General features: G+C 40.6%; 1 protein-coding gene across 1 annotated transcript in view; it reads left to right on the plus strand.

The window, feature by feature from the left end:
- ncam1b (neural cell adhesion molecule 1b) overlaps positions 1 to 22,700 on the plus strand; it is a 111,032-nt gene that overhangs the window by 75,790 nt on the left and 12,542 nt on the right. Inside the window, exons 12-16 of the mRNA XM_053646495.1 lie at positions 1,937 to 2,124; positions 2,337 to 2,433; positions 2,653 to 2,823; positions 5,956 to 6,081; positions 21,603 to 21,727. Of these exons, the coding sequence (XP_053502470.1) occupies positions 1,937 to 2,124; positions 2,337 to 2,433; positions 2,653 to 2,823; positions 5,956 to 6,081; positions 21,603 to 21,727 (707 nt within the window). The remainder of the gene's footprint in view (positions 1 to 1,936; positions 2,125 to 2,336; positions 2,434 to 2,652; positions 2,824 to 5,955; positions 6,082 to 21,602; positions 21,728 to 22,700) is intronic.

Genomic DNA, 22,700 nt, shown 5'->3' on the forward strand with positions numbered 1-22,700 from the left:
TGCACAAATAATTGCCAGCATTTGTTTGCAGATTTTTGTTGACATCCTATTGTGCATTAATGCCGTGCAACTGATATGATCGCAGGACTGAGACACAGTGACAGTGTTATGGGACAGAGCGAGGAACGGCAGCATGTCATATTTGCAAATAACATGTAGCTTGATCTGTGCCTGTGATATCCTCGCCAGCCTCTGCATACTCCTCAAGAGGATAAGGAGGTGGAGGTGGAGGAGGAGAGAGGCTTTAAGAGCTATTCAAGTGTGATCTGCTTTTATGTATACGAATGGCCAGATGTGTTCAGCCGCATGATCTCCCTGCTCTCCCGCCTACCATTCACTTTAGGCTGCCCTGATAGTCATCTGCTGTTTACTTCATGAAGGTTTCATTGACATTTTCTTTTGATTTCAGTACCAGAATGAGCTTTTATTGCCAAGTATGTTTACACACAATTTGTCTTGGTGACAGGAGCTTCCTGTGCAGAAAAAAATGGAATATCACACACTATATATAAAAATAAAGCATTAAAAAATTTTATATAATGCAGTACAATACAGTACTAAAGACAAAGCAAAAATAGACAGGATTATGTATATACAGATATGCTATTTACAGATGTACAGTGTGCAAATGGAAGTATAGAATGTGCTATGTATGTTATATACAGTTTGTGCAATGAAAGTGGAATGAATGTACAGAGGTATATAATGTAATAATTATTTAAAAGGATTAAATTATGAAATGCACAATGAAGAGACCCTGTTGGCAGTTTTAATTGCTCAGGTGGGAGATTGCCTGAGGCAGTTTCTGCCCTGCTGCTCAATGCTCTGTAGCGCCAACCAGAGGGCAGTAGTTCAATGAGAAATTGGGCTGGGTAAGAGCGGTCCAAAGTGATGTTCTTAGCCCTTTTTCTCACTCTTTAGGGGTAAAGTTCTTAGTCTGGAGGTGTAAAGTTCTTCATAGCTCTGTTATTCATAGCGATAACATTGTATGCTTTATTTCAAAATGACGTATGTCTTATCTTAGCAACATCATCAGCTTGTATGTGTAGCAGTTTAGGAAAACTTTCTGTGAATTCTGCCAAAAAAAAAGGTAGTTTTGGGTTTAGGCCAAAATCAACATTTTCTGCCTGTAACATACTGTACTTTGACACTTCAACTTTAAGAAGCCATAAAAATATTTCATGAAAATGATTTCTGCATAGATCATGTCGGATAAGGAGCCAGTTTAACAATCAGCAAAAATATTCAGTCTGCCAAAACATGTCTGAAACCTTGCTAGATAGGTGTGATTTCCTCACACAGTAAATGTCAGGCTTTGATCAAGTTGTTGGATCGCTATATGTTGTGGCAAAACAGACAGACATAAGCTTAATCAGTTCAGTTTGTGATCAGATACTAGCTGTGAAAATATCTGAGTTGGATTGTAATTTTTAAATGTGACTTTCTGTTTTTTCCTTTTTACTTCTAGATGTAACCAGACTAGAACTTTACTTGTGGTTGAGATACATGCAAAAAAAAAAAAAGAAGCATTTTTCAGTCCAGGAAAATGTGTAGTTTTCAAAACTATATGTAATAGTATTTTTCCAGGCTGCCACACATTTATTGTGGAATCATATTGTAGGTGGGATTTGGGATGGGATTTATTACTTTCATTACTTGGAATCTCTTTTTTTCATATTTACTAAGGCTAGTAAACATGATGTTTAACAATCACTTCTTATGCTTTTAGTATTGTTCAATTTTTTTCAAATATTTTAAACAGGTTATCTGAATGTGATAAATAACAACATGAGGGCTACGTTTCTAAGCACTCACAAAGCATCCATATCTCAAAGGATTTGCCATGGTTCTTTTGCCATCAGTTTGATGTAAATGGATCCTTTCTCCAGCTTCGTTATTTTCACTGTCTTTTCTTTTTCACTGACTTTTCTGCCAGACGCACCAAAGATCCTGGGCTCAGTGGCAGTCTACACGTGGGAGGGGAATCCTGCCAACATCAGCTGCGAGATCCTGGCTCACCCCAGTGATGTGTCTATCATGTGGCTGCGAGATGGACTCCAGCTACCCAACGCCAACTCCACCAACGTCAAAATCTATACAACCCCCACTGCCAGCTACCTGCAGGTAAAAGGGCCATCACTACTTCAGCAAGCTGTTTCCTCTGCACATAAACATTTAATAAATGCACTAATCAGTGGATGTATTGTGTTTTCTCTGAGATGGTGTTGCAGATTAATTATTGAACAGAGAAAGCACATAGTGAGGGGTAAATATAGGTAATGGAACGGCTGATTAGGATCCCTAAGGTTAATGCATGCACTCTTATTTCACCACAGGTTAACCCGGACTCCCAGAATGACTTTGGCAGCTATAACTGCACCGCTTCTAATGAGATCGGGACCGAATCCAAAGAGTTCATCCTGATTCAGGCTGGTCCGTCTGTTCTCTGTGACATGACCTTTACGTACAACTTCTGTGTTTTCCCCAAGGGGTCTTTAAGTAGTTACAAATTGTTCCATCATCTGTTTCAATCAATACTTTTGTTCTGGCATCTCTCAGCAAGTGTTGTATCTCTTGAGTAATAAGTAATAGACAGAAGATTATTAGGATGTTCTTGAATGTAGGCAGTTGTGTTTTGCTTTTGGCTTGTAGATGTTCCCTCGGCTCCGACCATCACTCAGGTGAATCCCTACTCAAGCACGGCTGAGGTACTGTTTGATGAACCTGAAGCTTCTGGAGGAGTTCCTGTGCTCAAGTACCATGCCGAGTGGAGAGTAGGGAACAAAAACAAATGGGTCCAGCGCATCTATGAAGTCCGAGAGGGTATGTGCAGTGCTCAGCATATTTACACTACTTTCTACCAGCAGCATCATCAGCAGTAAAAACTGTGAAGCCAGTGTGGCTTGCAATAACTAGTCTGATTTAGGACTTGTAATTGCTCTTTGATGCATTCCTCAGCTGGGATTGTGTGTTACCTGGAGAAGAGCTGTGCCACACAAATAAGAGCTACGAGTATTTAGTAAAAACACTTATTACCACAGCCCTGACAGTAGTTCCAACTGCAATTTAAATCACAGGTTTAATTTCATTGTATGTGTTTTTTCTAATAAATTTCCATATTAACAACTCATTTACTGGGATTTAGTATGGGTATGGTGGATGCTTCCGATAATTGTAAATGGATTAAAAAAAAATTATTGTTAGTTAACGAAGAAAAACATGTAATCATTGATATATTGAAGCTTTCAGAAACATTTAATTATTTAATTAATTTAAGGTAGGAACTGTGGGTGTCAGCGCTTTGTTGCGGACATATACAGTAATTGCATCTTATCCTAAACACTTTCAGCCACAGGAGAGTCTTCGGGAGGGAGGTCATCCAATGCCGATAAAGTCGGTAAACACTGCCAATTTGTTCCACCGTTTGAAAAAATACCACCAAGTTGAATACAAAGGGAGTCTAAAAGTACATTCAAGTGTTTTTAGCCAGCCATCAAGAAGTGGAGTTTCTTTTAAACAACAGTCGATTTTTGCGACCATTACCCTGTACAGAAAAAAAAAGGCACCAGGAGATAACAAAAGATGTAACCTGTTTCATGGCTAAATATATGATGCCACTTAGTACAGTGGAGAAAGAAGGGTTCAAAAACCTCATGAAACCACTTGACTCAGGTGTCAACTACCAGGCAGAAAATATTTCAGACATACTGCACTGCTACTTCTTTATGAGGAATGTTGAGCAAAGTTGGAAGTTGAATTAAATTGTTTAATTTATTGTGCTAGGTTTTCTGCCTATTTAAATGTTTCTGATGTTTGTGTCCAAAGAATATGTGACACAGGACACAGCTCTGTAATTTACTTTATTTTTATTTTTTTGTTGAAGATAATTGTGTTACAGGTCACTCTTCCATTACTTTACTTTTATGGCATTTGGCAGATGCCCTTATCCAGAGGGGCTTACATTTATCTCATTTATACAACTGAGCAGTTGAGGCTTAAGGGGCTGGGGCTTGAACTCCTGATGTTCTGATCCATAACCCAGAGCCTTTAACCACTGAACCACCTCTGCATTACTGAGGCAGAGCAATCAAAATGTAGATCTGCATAGGTCTACATATTAATAAATTAATAAATTGCAATCATTGCCCAAGCACTTTTAATATAAATTTTCATCTGGCTGTGTCACCTCGCCTTGTCATCGATTATTTTCCTATAACTTCACACAACATGCTTTATTATTATGTAAATTTATACACAAATGGAGTTCACTGGGGTCCAAGCAAATAGTCCCCAATTTGCAATTACTCTTATGCTCCACATCTCCCAACCCTGTCTTTGAATAGGACAAAATAAACCTCTACACTGGGGAACTATTGGTGGCTCATGGCAACTAAAACGATTTGTCTTCCTACTATTATTATAATAATAGTATAGAAATTGTACTGCCTACTCCTCATAATACAGACAATGTTTAAATCGTTATTTTTCTCTTTCTGAACAGAGAAGCTACAACTGAGTACTGATAATCTGCAAAGCTTTGATTCCCTCATTTTCTTTATTGGCTAACAATCCATGAGTTGTTATACTCCATCCTAGACCTGCAGCTATTCATTATTTAAGTTATTCTGTCGATCATTCTGGCGATCTTAATTCGAACAACTTACAGAGTGCTTACTTTAAAACGCTCAGATTTGTAAAATGCTGAATGACCAACACCCTATCAATCAATATCTATATTCTGACACACCAGATCCATGAAAATGTTTTAATTTACTTTATATATATATATATATATATATATATATATATATATATATATATATATATATATATATATATATATATATAATTTATGAATTATATAAAAGTAGAGGCACTTTTGCCCACTAAATCAGATGAAAATCTAATTTATGCTTTATTGGTGCTACTGGTGCGTATTATTGTATCTCCAAACTAGAAAGCAGTTTATAGCGTTACCATCGATTTATCATTTGTCCAGATTGTCTCAAACATTTTTTCAAGTGCATCTCATATTGGTGACGTGAAGCTGTGCTGTTATGGTAGAATAGCTCAGTTTTCCAATGTGTGCAGGCAACTAGATTCTTCTTAACTGTTGGCCTAATATTAGATTGATCCTAAACCTTGTTTTCTTTCTTTTTCTCCTTTTTTTTTTTTTTTTTTTTTAATAAACCTGTCTGTGACCGTCACTTTGGTAGGCAGCAGTGCAGGCTGGTGATAAAATAAAGTAGGGAAGCACAGGTGTCTATTATTGAAGTATATACTGTATCTGTGTGCTCTGTTTTGTCTGTTTCATCTGTTGGTCTGGCCTCCTGTTTAATACTCAGTCTCTCCTCATATGTAAGAGTATCAAAAGCCTTCTCCAACACTAGCTCAGTTCACTGAAGAGGTCATGACAGGTAGATATTTATAAATAAACAAACAAACAAAAAAATCAATCATAACTTTATACATAAAATTTATTTACAATATTTACTGATTACAATGATAAAATAACAAGCTATTCTAGGATTCGGTTACTGATCAACTGCTGCAGTTCCGAGTACTGTGACACTGACTAGCATGGATATGTTTAATTTGAGATGTCAGTAATGTGCATTACAGTTTCAGTGATTGGCAGTTGGTTACAAGGTTCAGCCCCTTTGAGAGGACTCCCTATCATCATATGGGGAAGCTGTTTGAGAATCTCGACAAAGGCGCTCACAGCATGGTAGATAGAATATGATAAATGCTATACGATGTTTCTAGGAAGAGGATTATTGATTGTCGCGGCTGTATTTGTATTCTAATATCTCTGTTTCAAGCAGGTATAGTAGTATGTGCTGTAACCTCTTAAAGTTGATGGTTATACTTTGTGAGGTAACTCTTATCTCAATGCTCAATTACTTCATCTGTGCTTGATGTTTTGTTAACTCGAAATCCAATTTGAACCTGCAGGGCTGAGTGCGGTCACAATCACGGGCTTAAAACCAGACACGAAGTATGAAGTCAAGATGTCTGCTATCAACGGCAAGGGAGAAGGCGAGAGCAGCTCTATAGTTGCCTTCAAGACAGAACCTGTTCGTGAGTAGTGCTGCTTTCCATGCGATTTCCTGCTTTCCATTAAGCTCAATATGTTCCATCAACACTTTAAAATGGACCCTGGCAGCGTGAAGCAGCAAGTCAATGTTGAGTCTTAGTGGGACTGCTTTCAGAGCAGTAAGTTTCTCACACTAATTAGAATACTCGAGCATGAGATCTATACTACTAGACTGTGCTTTAGATGTAGAAGTGCCTGACATAATGATATGAACCAGTTCTTTATTGTTCATGTGAGAAATTTGTCTATCAGCATGGTTCAAGATCAAATATATCAGAAAATGAAGATTGGGGCAAACACCAAAACCAATTACTTAACAATACAAAGATTAAGTACAATAGATAGTACATCTTTAGTAGATAGTTATCTTTAGTACGGTCAGAGTCTTGGTGGATCTGTAGCTTATCCCAGGAAGACTAGGCGTGAGGCAGAAACATTGGAACCTTGAAGCAGGGTCCATACACACACATTCATACATTTACATTTAAATCAATTTAGCATCGCTAGTCCATCTACTACATTTGGGGAGGTGGGAGGAACCCGAAAATCCATAGAAAACCCACACAGAGGAAAATATGAAAATCCTCACAAACGGGGACCTAAAGTACAGTGCACACAGTTATGAAACAATAAAAACAATACAAATCTTCTTGTAGTAGATTATGTGTATTGCTTACACTTTTTCTTGCCTTGTAATAGATCTAGCGTTAGAAAGTCTGGCTTGTTGTTCACTAACAATGGACCTCATTTATTAATATTTTAGTAAGGTTGAATGTAAATGAAAACAAAAACAAACAAAAAAAAGTTAGGGAAACTCTGATTTTCGTTGTATTTATGTACATATGTTTATGAATTAATTACCCATTAATTACCAGGCATGTACGCGGCACAACTGATTTACATTGGTTGATTGCCACAAATCTCCATAAAAGGCAAAGCTCACAGTACTGAAATGACAAGTAAATGCCAAAAAGACTTTCTCAGAGGAAGAAGTGGAAGTTTTTTTGAGTCAAATCTATGCCAATATATATACAATAACAGCACCATAGCACAATAACAGCCAAAATCTGGACCCAAATTACAGAAAATTTTAATTAGATAACATTAAAAAATAAAATTAAAATGGGGAAAAAATATCTACTGTACCCAGGTGATCATTGACAGCACGATCGAACAGGGAAACTGCTATACACACACACACACACACACACACACACACACACACACCACACACACACATATATATATATATATATATATATATAATTTTTTTATTATTACTATTCAAAGCATCTCAGTGTCTGTAGGCCACTAATGCACCTTCTCTTATGCCGTGTTGGAAAAGCAGGGTGGTGTGGGTAGCTGATAAAGGGATGCAGCAGAATAGTGATTATAGTTGCGTCACACCAAGTGATTTTTATTGTCATTCCACTATATAACCTGTACACACTGGATGGAAATGTTTCCCCAGGAACATGCTGTAACACATTACTGTGGCACAATGCACAAGACTACATGAAGTGCAAATACACAACAGTGTAAGAACAAGGCACTTTATACTGTAAGATACACTGCAGCTTGGAACATACCAGATCAGTCGCTTATGGCTCACTTAGTGTTTGCTTTAAAGTCTTGCACAGCATTACTGGAAAGTACAAATGTGCAATGTGCAAACTCCATGCACACAGGGTGAAAGCAGGATTTGAGCCCCCAACCCCAGAGGTGTGAGACAAATGTGCTAACCACTAAGCCACCATGCTCCCAAAAGTGTAATCCATTCTTTACGCTTAAAACCGTGTACTTGCTTTAAAATAGCGTATTGGTTCTTTTACAGATTGCAGCTGTATTTGTATCAAAACTCAAGTCTGTATCAATTATTATTTCTAAATATTTAAAGTTCTCAGTATAACTTGATAAATTCAAGTCACTTCTGTGCAGCTTTTGCTGCTTCCAGTGCATCTGCAAAAAGTATAGCAGTCACGGATAATCATTTTTCGACACATCTAAATGTCTGCATTGGATATCAGGGCTGAATGAATTCACAGATGAATAATACATAGATGTTCATGCAAGTGCGAATGTGCAGCTGTTCTCCACACGAGTTTCTCACATTTTGCTGATGAACCCATCACAACAAAAGATCATGATGTCTCATTTTTGAGAAATAGTCGGGTGATATGTTGTTGGTAATGTCGGCCGATGGAGTCATGTGCCCTGAAGGTTATGGCCTGCTTCCGCCCCCTGGTGGCTGTGTGTGTGGCATGTGTTTTATGATAAATGGCTTCTGCATACTGTCCCTGTATCTAAAGGTAAAGTGTTGGTGATACTTGAAAGGTCCATGGTCAGTAAATGCATTTTATGTTTTTAAGCTTTTTATTCCTTTCATCATTTTTTAATCATCCATTTTATTTGTTCCTCATCCTCTTTCCTTTCTCATTGGGATCATTCAGGTTACTCTTACACAAGTAAGTGACTCATAGACCTGTGAATCTGAAACTGCTTTTAGTTAAAGTGACTGCATTGATGTATTCAAATAAAATGTTCTGTATCTTCCTGTTAAACTTGCCCTCCGCTGCAGTAGGTTATTATTATTTTTTGTTCGTCTTGTTGTTTAGATTTATGTTTACACCACCAGCTTCTCAGAGTCAAGTGTTCCTACATTAACTGAGTTTATGAAATGTCTCATGTTTATACTCTCAGTTGGGTTTTTTTCATTTTTTCCCCTGACAAGACAGGTTTGTTTAATCATCGTATAAAGTTGTTTTTTTTTGTTTGTTTTTTTTATGTATAATGCAACAAATACATTAATTACTGAAAAATAAACAATCATCTATGGGTTTTATGGACGTTTATAAAAATGAGAGGTGAATCAGCATTAACGAATAAATGAATCAATGGTCTTAATATTTTTTACACTCAGGTTACAGAAAGCTGCTGTATGGGTAACATTACAGAGCAAAAATTGTTTTCTGTACATAAGTATCATACTGTGTATGAATTATTCAAAGTGTAGGTCTTTGAATATTTCTCAGACAGCTCAGTTCCCCTGTTGTAACAAGCTAATCATATGTGCAGAAACTCATGCATGTGGCTTCCCTGTGCTAAGCATTATGTGAATATGTGCTAAGTACAACATGGAGTTTCCTCTGTTCTTATATAACAGTGACTCAAATTATTCACTTAATTCAGGGGTATTCAAAAAAAAATTCTAGAGATCCAGGTAAATCAAATTCCTTTAACTGCAGCAGCTGTTAATTTGTAAACGTTTTACAAACCTTTTAATTTGTAACCATTAATAAATAGTTTATGGCTGCATATTAGACAATTCAAAGTGGTTATGTTTTGTTTTGTATTGGCACTTAATGTTACCACTTTTGACTAGTGCTATTGACTCGAGTGAATGAACGAGACACATGGAGAATAAACCCAAATATCTTTGTCCATTCATCTTTCAACTCTATTTGCCTTGTTTTTTAAAGAAGCTATGTTGTCAGATCAGAGAGGGTAAATAGAATGAAAAATCTATCAAAGTTTGTGAAGATTCTCCCATTGCTGACTTTAATGTCTCTTGTAGAAAGAGCTTCCTTCAGCTAAACAACGAACAAAAATGCTCGTGATTGGATAAGCTACAATTGATAATCTACTATAGAAGCTGCCCTGGTTCAAAGATACAAAACTGCAGCCAGTTTTTTTCATACATGTATTGCCTCCAGTATAGTCATTTTTCAGTTATTCAGTTTGGTCTGCTGAAATATTTTGCTGGGTCTGTAGTTGGATTCAGTCCAGCAGTTGAACATCCCAGACTTATTTAATTAATCTCTAAGACCTTCTAATATTTTGTCTTTTACTCAGTAATATTTCATCTTGGTTCAATCAGAGGAAGCTCTCCTTGCTTTCAGTGTTTTGATTGATATACCCTTAGAATTCCTTTTTTATGTGATTCATGTCTTTGTGTAATTGTGTTAACTGGCTCTAACACCTTGAACTGTGTTTCCTGTCCATAATCACATCATCTGTTTGTTTTGTTTTTTTCCATGTGACTTCTTCCAATTTCCTTTCAACCAATCATGTGCGTGCGTACGGTGTGCCTTTTGTCATGTGGCTTGCATGGTGCCACGGATGTCGTCTACTCTGATGAACAGAAGGTAAATGCTCTACGCTCGCTCTGCAGCTCTCACAAGTAGGATTAGTCAAGGCGGATCATTGAATTCGCCCCAGCCATGCCCTCCCCCTCCCCCAGTGCCTCACAGCCAAACTAAAACTCCTCAATCAACTTCAGAAAATTCATCCAGCCCCCAGTTTTTTTGACACACTTCCCTTGAGCAACCACTGTCTTCTGACTGCTTTGAATATTATCTGAGGAGAATATGGGGGCTGAGATAAAAAGATTTAACGTTGTCCTTCCAACCATAAAAAACTACTTCAAAAGCTCTGGAGCTGAAAACAATTTCCCAGAGGCAGTGTTGGGTAGATGACCCAGGAACATCCGCTTTCCTTTTTACTGCTGCTATAAACATTTTGGCAGCCGGAGAGATGATACATATTGGTATATATTCATTCTGCACTGCTTTGCAGGCCTGCAGAATATATCTTTTGTTAATCGTTATTTAAATTTTGGTCTTTACACTACTGATATCTCACAAGGCTTCAACATGCAAATGCTCCCTCTAGCAAATCAATAATACAGTACATTCTGTTGTGGCTTGCTGTGTAAAGAAAAGGCCAGTATGTTTCAGTATTTTGCAAGACACCTCATTTCAAACTTAGCTCATCTCAAGTATATAATGTAACATTTTACCCATATGTTGCAGTTCTCCTACTTTATGGCCTTGATTTACTAAAGGTTTACATGTGTAACTTGATTAATAGCATGTGCAAATTGATAACTATTGGGACAAAATACTATGGAGGATTTTGTCTGTCACATTAATAAAATATCACATTTGGCTGTTTTGCAGATCTGCCTTAATGAATATGTAATTTGAGGCATTTCTTTATATACAGGTGCATCTGAAAAAAATTGAATATCGCGGAAAAGTTCGTTTTTTCCCGTAATTTAATTTAAAAAGTGGAACTTTCATATATTCTAGATTCATTACACATAAAGTGAAATATTGAAACCTTTTTTGTTTTAATCTTAATGAGTATGGCTTATAGCTCATGGAAATCAAAAATCCAGTATCTAAAAATATTAGAATAAAGAATTTATGATACAGAAATGTCAACCTTCTGAAAAGTATGTTAATTTATGCACTCAATGCTAGGTCAGGGCTCCTTTTGCACAAATTACTATATCAGTGCAGCGTGGCATGGAGGCAATCAGCCTGTGGCACTGCTGAGGTTTTATGTAAGCCCAGGTTACTGTGATAGCGGCCTTCAGCTCGTCTGTATTGTTGGGTCTGGTGTCTCTCATTTTCCTTTTGACAATACACGTGTCAATACAAATCAGGCGATTTGGCTGGCTAGTCAAGCACAGTAATACCATGGTCAGCAAACCAGTTACTAGTAGTTTTGGCTGGAAAAGGAAATCAGCATCTCCATAAAGCTTGTCAGCAGATGGAAGCATGAAGTGCTCTAAAATCTCCGGGTAGACGGCTGCATTGACTCTCGACTTGAGAAAACACAGTGGACCGACACCAGCAGATCACATGGCACCCCAAATCATCACTGACTGTGGAAACTTCACACTGGACTTCAAGAAACTTGGATTCTGTGCCTCTCCTCTCTTCCTCCAGACTCTGGGACCTTGATTTCCAAATGAAATGCAAAATTTACTTTCATCTTCTTGTGGTTGTACTGAACCAGACTGTGAGCTTAAAGGCTCAGGAAATTATAATTATTAATTATCTGATTAGAGCTTTTCTCAGGTCGACATTTCTGTATTATAAATTATTTATTCAAATATTTTGAGATAATGGATTTTTTATTTCCATGAGCTTTAAGCCATAATCATCAAGATTAAAACAAAAAAAAAGGCTTGAAATATTTCACTTTATGTGTAATGAATTTAGAATATATGAAAGTTAAAATTTTTAATTAAATTGCAGAAAAAAAGTACTTGTATTATTCTAATGTTTTGTAACCTGTAACTGCAAAATACCCGCTGATGCCAATACAAATTTTGCACCCACAGTGTGATTTACTAAACCTGAACATCACTTCATGAATGATGAAATGTGCAAATAACAATATTTAACTATTAGAATTCATCAAAATAATGTAGAATATAGCTTAAAGTGTCATGAAACACTAAACTACATTTTCTGAGATTTTAACAGAGGTGTCTGTATCACACATCATAAAAGACAACCTTAGCATCTGTTAATTTTAATTGTAGGAGACAACTGGTTAATTTTGAGCTTTTTTCCACTATTTTCGTCTTCTGGGTTTAAAATCTCCTGTCACACGTCACTATACTATAGTACTTCGATGACATGTCGTTGTCTCATAATTATTCATGAGCCTGCGTATTCTTATCCTATGAGAAGATGCTGTCTCTTAATTATTCATGACAGCACGTGGTGCTTTCCTACAGATGTAGTAGATGAGAGAGGCATTCAAATGGGTCGCAAGTGTTTGTTTCAGTGGTGTAAGAGTTCGAGTGTGTTTATTTGGGAGAGCTATGAGAATTGGAGAAAGGTGGACTTCAGACTTGCTCATGAAAGCAGTTTGTGTCTACACAATGATGCTGTACTAAGTTCCGAGGTCTTTTCCATCCCTTCAATCAGGTATGTGTCTAATTTTAACCATGACTGTTTTACTTGCCTTTTGAGCTAATTAAACCAATTAAAGCTCCACAGGCCGCTGCGTGCAAAACTATGCAACGAGAGTCCGCATTGAAGGGAAGAGCTTCCCCTTTTAATCGTGAAAAGCTTGTGCCTATTAGCTAACTACCATTCCAACACTCCTCCCATCCACGCTGCCTCCAGCTCGAGGAAAACTATATAATAAAATATAAAAACTGTACATACAATATATATAATATAATATCATATATATAATATTAAAGCTCTGTGGACCATCACGTACAAAACTATACAACGAGAGTCCGTTTTGATGGGAAGAACCTTCGCCTTTTTATTCGTGAAAAGCTCGAGCCTATTAGCTAGCTACCATTCCGACACTTCTCCCAGCCGCGGTGCCTCCTGTTTTGTTTTATGTTTTCCTCCATAATCACGCCAGGGGCTAATGGTTTAAATAGATAGGACAGAGGACCTGCACTGCTATCTATTGTGTCTCCATTTAGCCCTGGGGATTCAGGAGGAGAGAAGTCCGCTGCCTCATCTGCAAACTTTGTCACTATCCATCTTTTTTTTAGTGTTCTGAAGGCTCGCCCCCTCTTCCTCTCCTGCCTTTCCCTGCCACGCCCACTCCCCCTCCTTTCTTTGCACAGCCATCCACATCCATTTAAGCTGCATTTTTCAAAAACATTGAGAGGTAGACTTGAGCTGAAAGAGGGAGGTTTCATGACCCTTTAAGATCATGTTTTTGTTACAGTTGTCAAGAAATGCACTGGAATCATTCTTGAAAAGTAGGAATTATCAAAATTAAAACAGTCAAAACTTTCTTAAATTATGACTTTTAATTTTTGCAGTAAAGTTGGTTTCAGTTTAGATATTCCTTTGCATCTCTGATACCATCAGCATTTAAATAGATCATTTGAAAAGGTTTTCATTCACATGGACTTTATTAACGTATTACATACACTCTTCTAGATTTATTTTGTTAGGCTTGTATTGACACATCTCACAACTTTAAGTTAGCATTATGGTTGAATATTAGTTTCAGATTTACTTTTCTGGCCATCTCTTAGAGGTTAGAACTTGCAAGGACTATAAATAAAAATCAGTCCCTCCAGGATTTTGCGATCGCAGAAATGAATGCAAAATCAATCAAACTCTGCAATATTTGGAGGAGCTTCAGTTTTTCAAACCACAGCAGATTTTCCACAGGTTTGGGCCAAGACGTGTCATCACAGTGTGCATTCAACCAAAACCCTCTTCAATTCAACTGTGTCGAACATGAGTACAGCTAAAAGGTCTCATTTACCAACAAATATTACTGTGAAAGACCGTGCAAAACAATTTTGTGCAGTTGTAATTTCGCCAATTCAAGTATTTTTCTGCAAAAAAAAAAAGCAGAAAAAACTCCAAAAGTTGCATCAAAAATTTTTGAAAAAAAGCCGCAGCAAAATCAAGCATTTTTGGCTGCAACAATCACAAATATACTTCACGAAATGATGTACAGAGTGAACAATAGCACATTCAAATACCTCATATGATTCCTGCCTATACTTTGGACGTGACATCATTCGTGGAGTTTTTCTTTGTAAATCTCCTGCAACACGTCTACTATCTGCATGATCCATTTATTAGGTTGCACATGCATTAGCACTAATTAATACTAGATATTTAATCTTATTAAATCAGGGCCTGTATACACAGTTAGAGTTGAAAGACAAAGGTATTTCATTAAAGCGTAATTTGACGTTAAGCGTTTGGCTACAATGGTTCATTTACTGTACGTCCTAGCTATAGAATTAACAGTGTTCATTTCACCATTAATTTCGTTTGATGTTATTAGCTGTGATAAATGTTCATTATGAGCCTCAGCATTCTGTTTCTTCATTGGTTATTGTTTTTTCCTATACAGTAGTGTACGTCTTTAAATTTTAAGTAGAGAGAAATTACAAATGTGGCACAGATTGTGATTTGGCTGTTATATATTTTGAGTGCATTAACACACAAAATGAGCTTTAATGAAGGACCCAACAGCTACTGTACATTTGTGACACAGATGGGTATGATTGTGATGTCTTTTTCATCTCAATGTCTTGAAAGAACAGCTAAGTCTTGTATAAACACATAATTAATTTTCAGAAGTCTTTCATTTGCTTAGCGAAACCCCAAGTGTTAAATTAACAGCCACAGAATTTAACTAATGCATGCAGTGTTTATGTAAGTGTGACGGCGAGCATGCAGCCTACGCACACAAAAGCCGATATGCTCCTTGCACGACTGCCACTCGGGTGCTGAACGGACAGCGCCGCTTCAGCACCTCGAGTGTTTTGGACAGCTTGGAAGCACATGGCTGCAAGGAGGGGCAGCAGAAACACACACGGCTGGCGGCCAATGAGTGGAGTGGCAGCTACTCACCATCCAGCAGACGTCAGGAGGATATAAAAGGGCAGCACAGAGAGGTGAGACACGTCTCTGTGCATATTTGTACTGACCCTTCTGTCCGTGTGCATTCCAGACGCCGATGGAGAAGACACCAGCGCCAAAGAAGACGCCCTCTGGCCCAGCTGCACCCTTGGCCATTACCCAGCGCCACGCTCCCTCGGTCCCGCCTCAATCCAGCCAAACCCAGCCGGAAAGACAGCACCTCACTTCACCTTCACCCAAAGCCATCACGGCCGCACCATTCCCCTTCCCTTACGTATTAAAAATAAAACATCACTCTTTTTGCACCTTATCTGCCTCTTGCGTGTCTTTGTTCATCCCACAGCAGCCTTGAGTAGCCACAGTGGTGGAGAATGCGGGCATGAACACAGCACAAAACCCCAGTGCAGAACTGATGGCCATGGAACCCGCTCAGGTCATCGGCATGGGTCCTATGCTGTAGCATCTGCTAGACACCAACATCCAGCAGCAGCCGTTGACCCAGGAGCTGGCCCAGAGTCTGAGGATCGCCACACAGGAGCTCCTCCAACTAAAACAGTCCCGATCCGCTGCTGCCATCCCTCTCCCAGACCCCTGCCGAGAAGCCTAGCGCCTGCTCAGCAGTACAGATGATGCCAAGGCCTTCCTGGAGACCTTCAAGCTTGTCTCCCTCCAAGAAGAGTAAGAAGAGCATGCCCGGGCCGACATTCTTGCACCATTTCTCTCCAGGGAAGCGCAACTGGCCTATTACTCTCTCTCTCCAGCCATGGCCGCGGATTATGAGACCCTTAAAGGCAAAATCCTAGTCCGCTGTGGCCTACCCCACACCAACGCAGCGGCTGAGTTCCACAAATGGTCCTACCACGCCCTGTGGGCCCACATGGACTCCCTGCTGTGCACCTCCATGGAACCGGAACCCTCCCTGTCTCCTGTGTCTGATCTGGTTGGTTTGACACACAACCTCCCAGGTAATGGACCGGTTCCTACGAGCTCTGCTGACCAAAGAGCATAAGGCCATCGGGATGCGAGCCGTGTGCCTAGCCACCCTGGAGATCAGCCAGGGAGAATGAAGGGAGGTTCCCCCAGGGCCACGCCGTGGTCCACCACCATGTAGAATGGATGTGGAGCACCAGAGAGAGAGGAGACAACTGGACAGCCACCCTAGCTATGGAACATCCCGGGACGAGCCCATGCCCACCGAGCCGGATCCGCCCATGACCCAGCGGCCCTTCAAACCCTGGCTAGCTGGGTGTGCGCTGCATACACTCAAGCCCCTGGATGCGCCCACCATCACCATCAGGGTGAATGGCCTTCCTTGATTCTGAGAGCACTGTGACCCTTCACGGCCCACCATCCTAGGCTGAGCCCTCCAGGGGACCGGAACCCTGCCTGTCTCCTGTGTCCATTGGGATACCCAAGAAGTTCCCGTGGCTGAAGTCAGGGTCTCGGCCGCCGCCGAGGATTGGCCCTTCCTCGTCGAGCTTATCCTAGAGCTCCTTGTCCCACTGTTCCTCAGTCAAGACCGGCTGGGGCTCCCCACAGCCACCCTCCAGCCGCTCCTCAGTTGAGACTGGCTGGGATTCCCCACAGCCACCTTCCCTCTGGCCACCAGGAGCCAACGTCATCGGAAGCCACCAGCTCCACAACTGTTGGTCCGGCGGGTTACCTTGCCCACAGAGAAGGGGACACCGGGGTGAGAGCTACCTCAGGTGAGATACACCCACACACTAACCCTGCTTCTTCCGTGTTTCACCAGGACACCTGAGTAGGAAATTTTGGGTGTGAGCAGAAGGACTATGACCATTTAAAACACTGTTGGTGCCAGGTGCGGCATATAGAGGGGGTCAACCAGAGCCCTGAGCAGCGCCTACCGGCCACATACTTCCTGGTAAAAGTGGGGCTTCTCTAGTTCCAGACTGACCACCATGGGCAACCCTGTGACCTCCTTGTTGTTCCATGGTCCAGGACCCAACTTCTAATGCACCTGGCCCACTTACACCTGCTGAGGGACCGATTCCTGTGGCCCAGCATGGACCCCCCAACCATCCACAGGTTTTAACATGTTCAATCTCCTCTTCGGTTGGCGCCCTCAAGGACTGCTGGGCATGGCCCGGGAGGCCTGGTAGGAGCAGCCTCCCCCCTTCCGCTCCCTGGTGCAATATGTGCAAGACATGCAAGAACGGATTAACCAAGTGACATCGATTGTATGAGAGCATATGGAGGCCACCCAAAGAGACAAAAAAAGGGCCTACAACCGACCTGCACAGCCCAGGGAGTTCCAGCTGGGCGACCAGGTCCTCCTTTTGCTCCCAAATGTTTCCTGCAAGTTCCTAGCATGGTGGCAGGGCCTGTACACAGTCCTTGAGAAGGTGGGCCCAGTCAACTACCGACTGCAACTGCTTGGTAAGCGTGCAGACACCCAGTTATATCATGTCGATCTCCTAAAAAAGTAGGTTGAACCCGCCCCCGTGGTGTCTGCCTTTGCCACTCTCCCCACAGATTTCCACAAGCATACCTTGGTCCGCTGCAGCAAGGACCTCACTCCCACGCAGTGCCAAGAGCTGATAGAGCTGGTGGACCAGTTTGCCGACATCTTTGCACCCTCCCCAGGACACCATGACATTAAGACCCCACCAGGAGTAGTGGTGACGCAGCGGCCCTATAGCGTCCCAGAGGTGCGCCATCAGGCTATAGAGGAGGAGATCAGCCAGATGCTCCATGACGGCATCATTGAGGAGTCCGCCAGCCCCTGGTCCAGCCCCATTGTCGTAGTTCTGAAGCCCGACGGAAGTAGCCGGCTCTGTAATGACTTCCGGAAGCTGAACCAGGTCTCCGACTTTGACAGCTATCCCCTCCCCCGAGTGGACAATCTGGTGGAGAGGCTGGGGAGAGCCTGGTTCATCGCCACCCTTGATCTGACCAAAGGATATTGGCAGGTAGCCTTGGCACCCAAGGCTAAATCCAAGACCGCCAGTGGTCACTGGAAGTACTGGTTTCTCCCTATTGGTCTCCATTTAGCTCCAGCAATGTTCCAGTGATTGATGGACATTGTCCTAAGACCACACCGGCCATTCGCAGCTGCATACCTGGACGATGTCGTCATCCACTCCTCCACCTGGTCGGACCATCTCTACCATCTGGGAGAAGTCTTGGGGATCCTCCAAAATGTGAGGCTGATGGCTAACCAAGGAAATGTCATCTGGAGCTGACCGAGGCACAATACCTGGGATATCACATTGGCCGGGGCCTGCTAAAACCTCAGAAAAAGAAGAGAGAGGCAGTGAAGGAATACCCGCGGCCCACATCGAAGAAACAGGTGCATGCCTTTCTGGAATTGGCAGGGTACTACAGGAGATTTGTGCCTAACTTCTCCCCTCTAGCCTCCCCCTCTCAGACCTCACAAAAAAGGACAACCGGACTGAGTGCAGTGGACCGGGGAAATAGAGTGGGCATGCCAAACCCTCTAGCAGGCCCTCACCAGCTCCCCCATCCTGTGGAACCCAGACTTCGAACGGCCCTTCACGGTCCACACAGATGCCTCCGAGACAGGGCAAGGAGCCATACTGTCTCAGACCTTTGATGGGGAAGAGCACCCGGTCCTATAGTGAGCCGAAAGATGAAACCTGCTGAGACGAAGTATGCAGCCATGGAGAGAGAAGCCCTGGCGTTAAAATGAGCCATAGAAGAGCTACAATATTACCTGGCAGGTCTGCATTTCACCCTTGTGACCAACCACACTCCTTTCAACGGATGGCCAGAGCAAAGGACACCAATGCCAGATTAACCAGGTGGTTTTTGTCATTGTAGAACTTCTCTTTCCAGGTACAGCACCAAGTGGGGGCCCACCGTGGGAACACGGATGGCCTCTCCCACCACTACACCTTATGGGCCCAGCTTCCACTGGCAGTAGGCTCAGAGCTGGGGGGTGGGGACGGTACTGTGACGGCGAGCACCCTGGGCACACAAAAACCTACCGACGCGCTCCTCGCACGAATGCCGCTTGGGTTTCTGAACGGACAGCGCCGCTTCAGCACCTAGAGTGTTTTGGACAGCTTGGAAGCACATAGCTGTAAGGCGAGGCGGCAGAAACACACATGGCTGGCAGCAAATGACTGGAGCAGCACCATCCAGCAGACATCGGGAGGATATAAAAGGGCTACGGAAGCACAGAGAAGTGAGGCGCTCCCTGGCCTAGCTGCACCCTCGACCATTACCCACTGCCAACGCCACTCTCCCTAGGTCCCGCCTCAAGCCAGCTCCAGCCAGATCGCCGCTACACACACCGGGAAGACAGCGCCTCTCTTCACCTACACCCAAAGCCATCACGCTCACACCATTCCCCTTTCCTCAGGTATTAAAAATAAAACATCACTCTTTTTGCACCTAATCTGCCTCCTGCATGTCTTTGTTCATCACGCTGCAGCCTTGAGTAGCCACAGCAAGTCCAGCTGGAGACGTATAAATAGTGCAGGCATTCATTCACACTGGGAGTGTTAATGCTGTAATAATTAATTTAGCACTACACGTATTTGCTCAACACCAGGGATTCTCTGGTAAACAGGAAATTCTTCCAAAGGTACATAAGGCATCAGAAAAGCTTCACCTAGAGCAGAATGATTTAACTGTGCTAAGTGAGATGTTCTGTCCTTGTTTTTTTTTTTTTTTTTTTTTTTTTTTTTTTCACAAGTGTAGCTAATGACTGTGCTAATGTGACTTAAAGGCCTTCATTTTTCAATGCTGTCTGTTCACGCATAGTCTTTACACATGAAGCCCCCGCTAATGTTGTTGAATGTCATTTTATAATGTCCAACCGATGTAGGGAATCAAATTAGCATCCATGGCTCATTAATCTATAATGGATTATGAATGATGGTCCGTGAAGGAGAGGTTACGCTGCTTTTTCACCATTACACACAACGCAACATTTCTCCTTGACATCTACAGGACTCTAGCTGAAACAAGTGGTTAAGTGGATGTCTTTTTTCAGTGCTTACTTTTAACTGGTCAATATATTTGGCTTAAAATAATTACACATTTGTACTTGTATATTCTATTTCTTTGTATTCACTTGTTCTTTACAGGATGTATAATACAGTGTATGTGGTGGTTTGGGAAAACCTGTTGTATGTTGGTATTAATGAATTCTCACAAACAGCAAAAAAAAAAAAAATTGGGCTTGAGCAGAATGTAGTGAAACAGACATTAACCTAATCAATTCAGTTTGTAATCAGATACTGTCTGTCAACATATCTGAGTCAGAACGTAATCTTTAAATGCAATTTTTCACTTTTGGGTGTAACCAGAATTGGTTTATTTGTCCTTGAGATACATGCAAAAGAGAAACAAATTTAACTTCAAGAAAGTTTTGATTTTTCTGACCTATATACAGTGGAGTCCAAAAGTCTGAGAACACATTGGAAATCTGGGATTTTCTTTTTTCATCTAAAATAGGAAATAAACCAGTGGTTTTAGAATTCTGAAATATTTAAAACAAAGAAAGTAATGGTTCAATATTTTTAATACTTAATATTCAAGTTCCTGCACTATTTCTAGGTCCCCATTTAAATGTAAGCAAACGTGTGATATTGACCATGTTAACTACTTTGTACAAAAGGTCAGGTTTTTCTCATGATTAATCTCTTCTATTGCAGCATGTGTTCACATGACACTTCAATTGATTTTATCTAAAATGGATCGTAAAGTTTTGCACAATCTTGTGGAGTCATGCCAGGTTGAGTGCACACTGTCCTTAAAGCGAAAAGGGGGCATACCAAATACTAAGAAACTAATATTTAAATCATCTAAATATTTCAAAGATTCTACTTTTCACTCAAGTTGTAGTCAGTAATATAATTTGTAATGAAAATTGCTGTTTTAAAGCTTCTGGGCCCCACTGTATATAGTAGAAAATGTAAAAAAAAAAAATCCTTGTGTGAAGGGTTATCCCCAGGCTGCCACATATAAACTAAAGGTCTCTGGATGCTTGTAAATAGTAATCAATTTATTATTTGTATTTCTTACAGCAGTGCTCTCAGCCAAGTGCACTTTATAGCTTAGCTTGTATTGAGCACAATAAAAGTTTAGTACACTGAAGTACACATTAGTGATTCAGAAATAAATGTCATCTCCAAATAATCATCAGAAACATAAAGCTTAGAAAATAATATCAATGTCAATCATTTAGTACACTACTTTTTTCTGAAATACACAATAACGTACATAAAAGACCAATTACAAAAATGAGGTCTTTTCACATATGGAAAGACTCAAGACAGAAATATGTATGCTCCTTGAAAAACCTGGTAGTGTGTGTGCTCACTACTATTATTGGTGTGTGTTTCCAGGGGAGCCCAGTCCCCCTAAATTGGAGGGAGCCATACAGTCAAAAGGCAATGTACTTAAAGTCAGGTGGATCAAGCAGGATGACGGAGGCTCGCCCATCACACACTACCTCATCCGGTACAAAGCTGTAAGTATTCAGTTAAGAATATGATGCTTATCGGATAGACTGAGCTGAGAAGCTAGTGAGAGACTGCACGGAACCCATTTTTCTAAAATATAAATTTTGAATGTAGAGGTGTAAAATGGATTAGATTACTTTTACGTTTTGCTAGTTGGACAGTCAGAACATTGTTGCCACAAATCTCCAATGAACTCTTTACCCAGTTAAAGCTTAATAATGCAATGATCACAAAATGTTACATGTGCAGAGTGCACAAAGTAATGACCTATGATGCTGATAAAGCCTGTCCCAAATGTTGATTATTTTCCAATAACAGTGCATCCTGAATTTTTGTCCTATACCACAGCAATTTGCCAGTGATTCCAATTTTTACTAATAGAAGGCCGACACCTCATACTTTTTTTTATATATGTTTGTAGCTATGTTTAATGTTGTTGAACATCCACTTAACAAGTTAGTTCCCTCAACATTCACTCAACAGTTTCTCCATTTTTCTTTCTCTCGAAATTAGTGAAACAACAATTGCAGGTTGTCATAGTACTGAGAAACCACAAAGCCCTCTGTCTTGAAAACGTTCCCCATGTCAGAAAACTTTGTTACAGCTTGACTCTTTTCAAAAATGCTAAATGAACATCTCATCACAGAAAACTTATCTAACACATATTAACAATTAAATACATTTTTAAATCTGTTTATGTAGAGCATTCTCCATACATCTCCCTGTGTAACTTGTTACTATAGAAAGGCTGGTATCTAGAAACCTTAATAATTAAGGGTACATTAAGGATTCTAATATAAACCTTGCAGCTGAAACTACTGTCCAAACTGTGCTGTATAGAAAATTAATCAAAACTTCTGATCAATCAGAATTTTCAGCATTGCATAAAATTTATGAAAGGTTAGATATTAACAAAAATCTGATATGTACTAATATATACAATTGAAGTCATAAGTTCACCATTCACCTTGCAGAATATGC

The sequence above is a fragment of the Ictalurus furcatus genome, chromosome 17 (genome assembly GCF_023375685.1).
Source record: "Ictalurus furcatus strain D&B chromosome 17, Billie_1.0, whole genome shotgun sequence".
In the NCBI taxonomy this organism is placed as follows: Eukaryota; Metazoa; Chordata; class Actinopteri; order Siluriformes; family Ictaluridae; genus Ictalurus; species Ictalurus furcatus.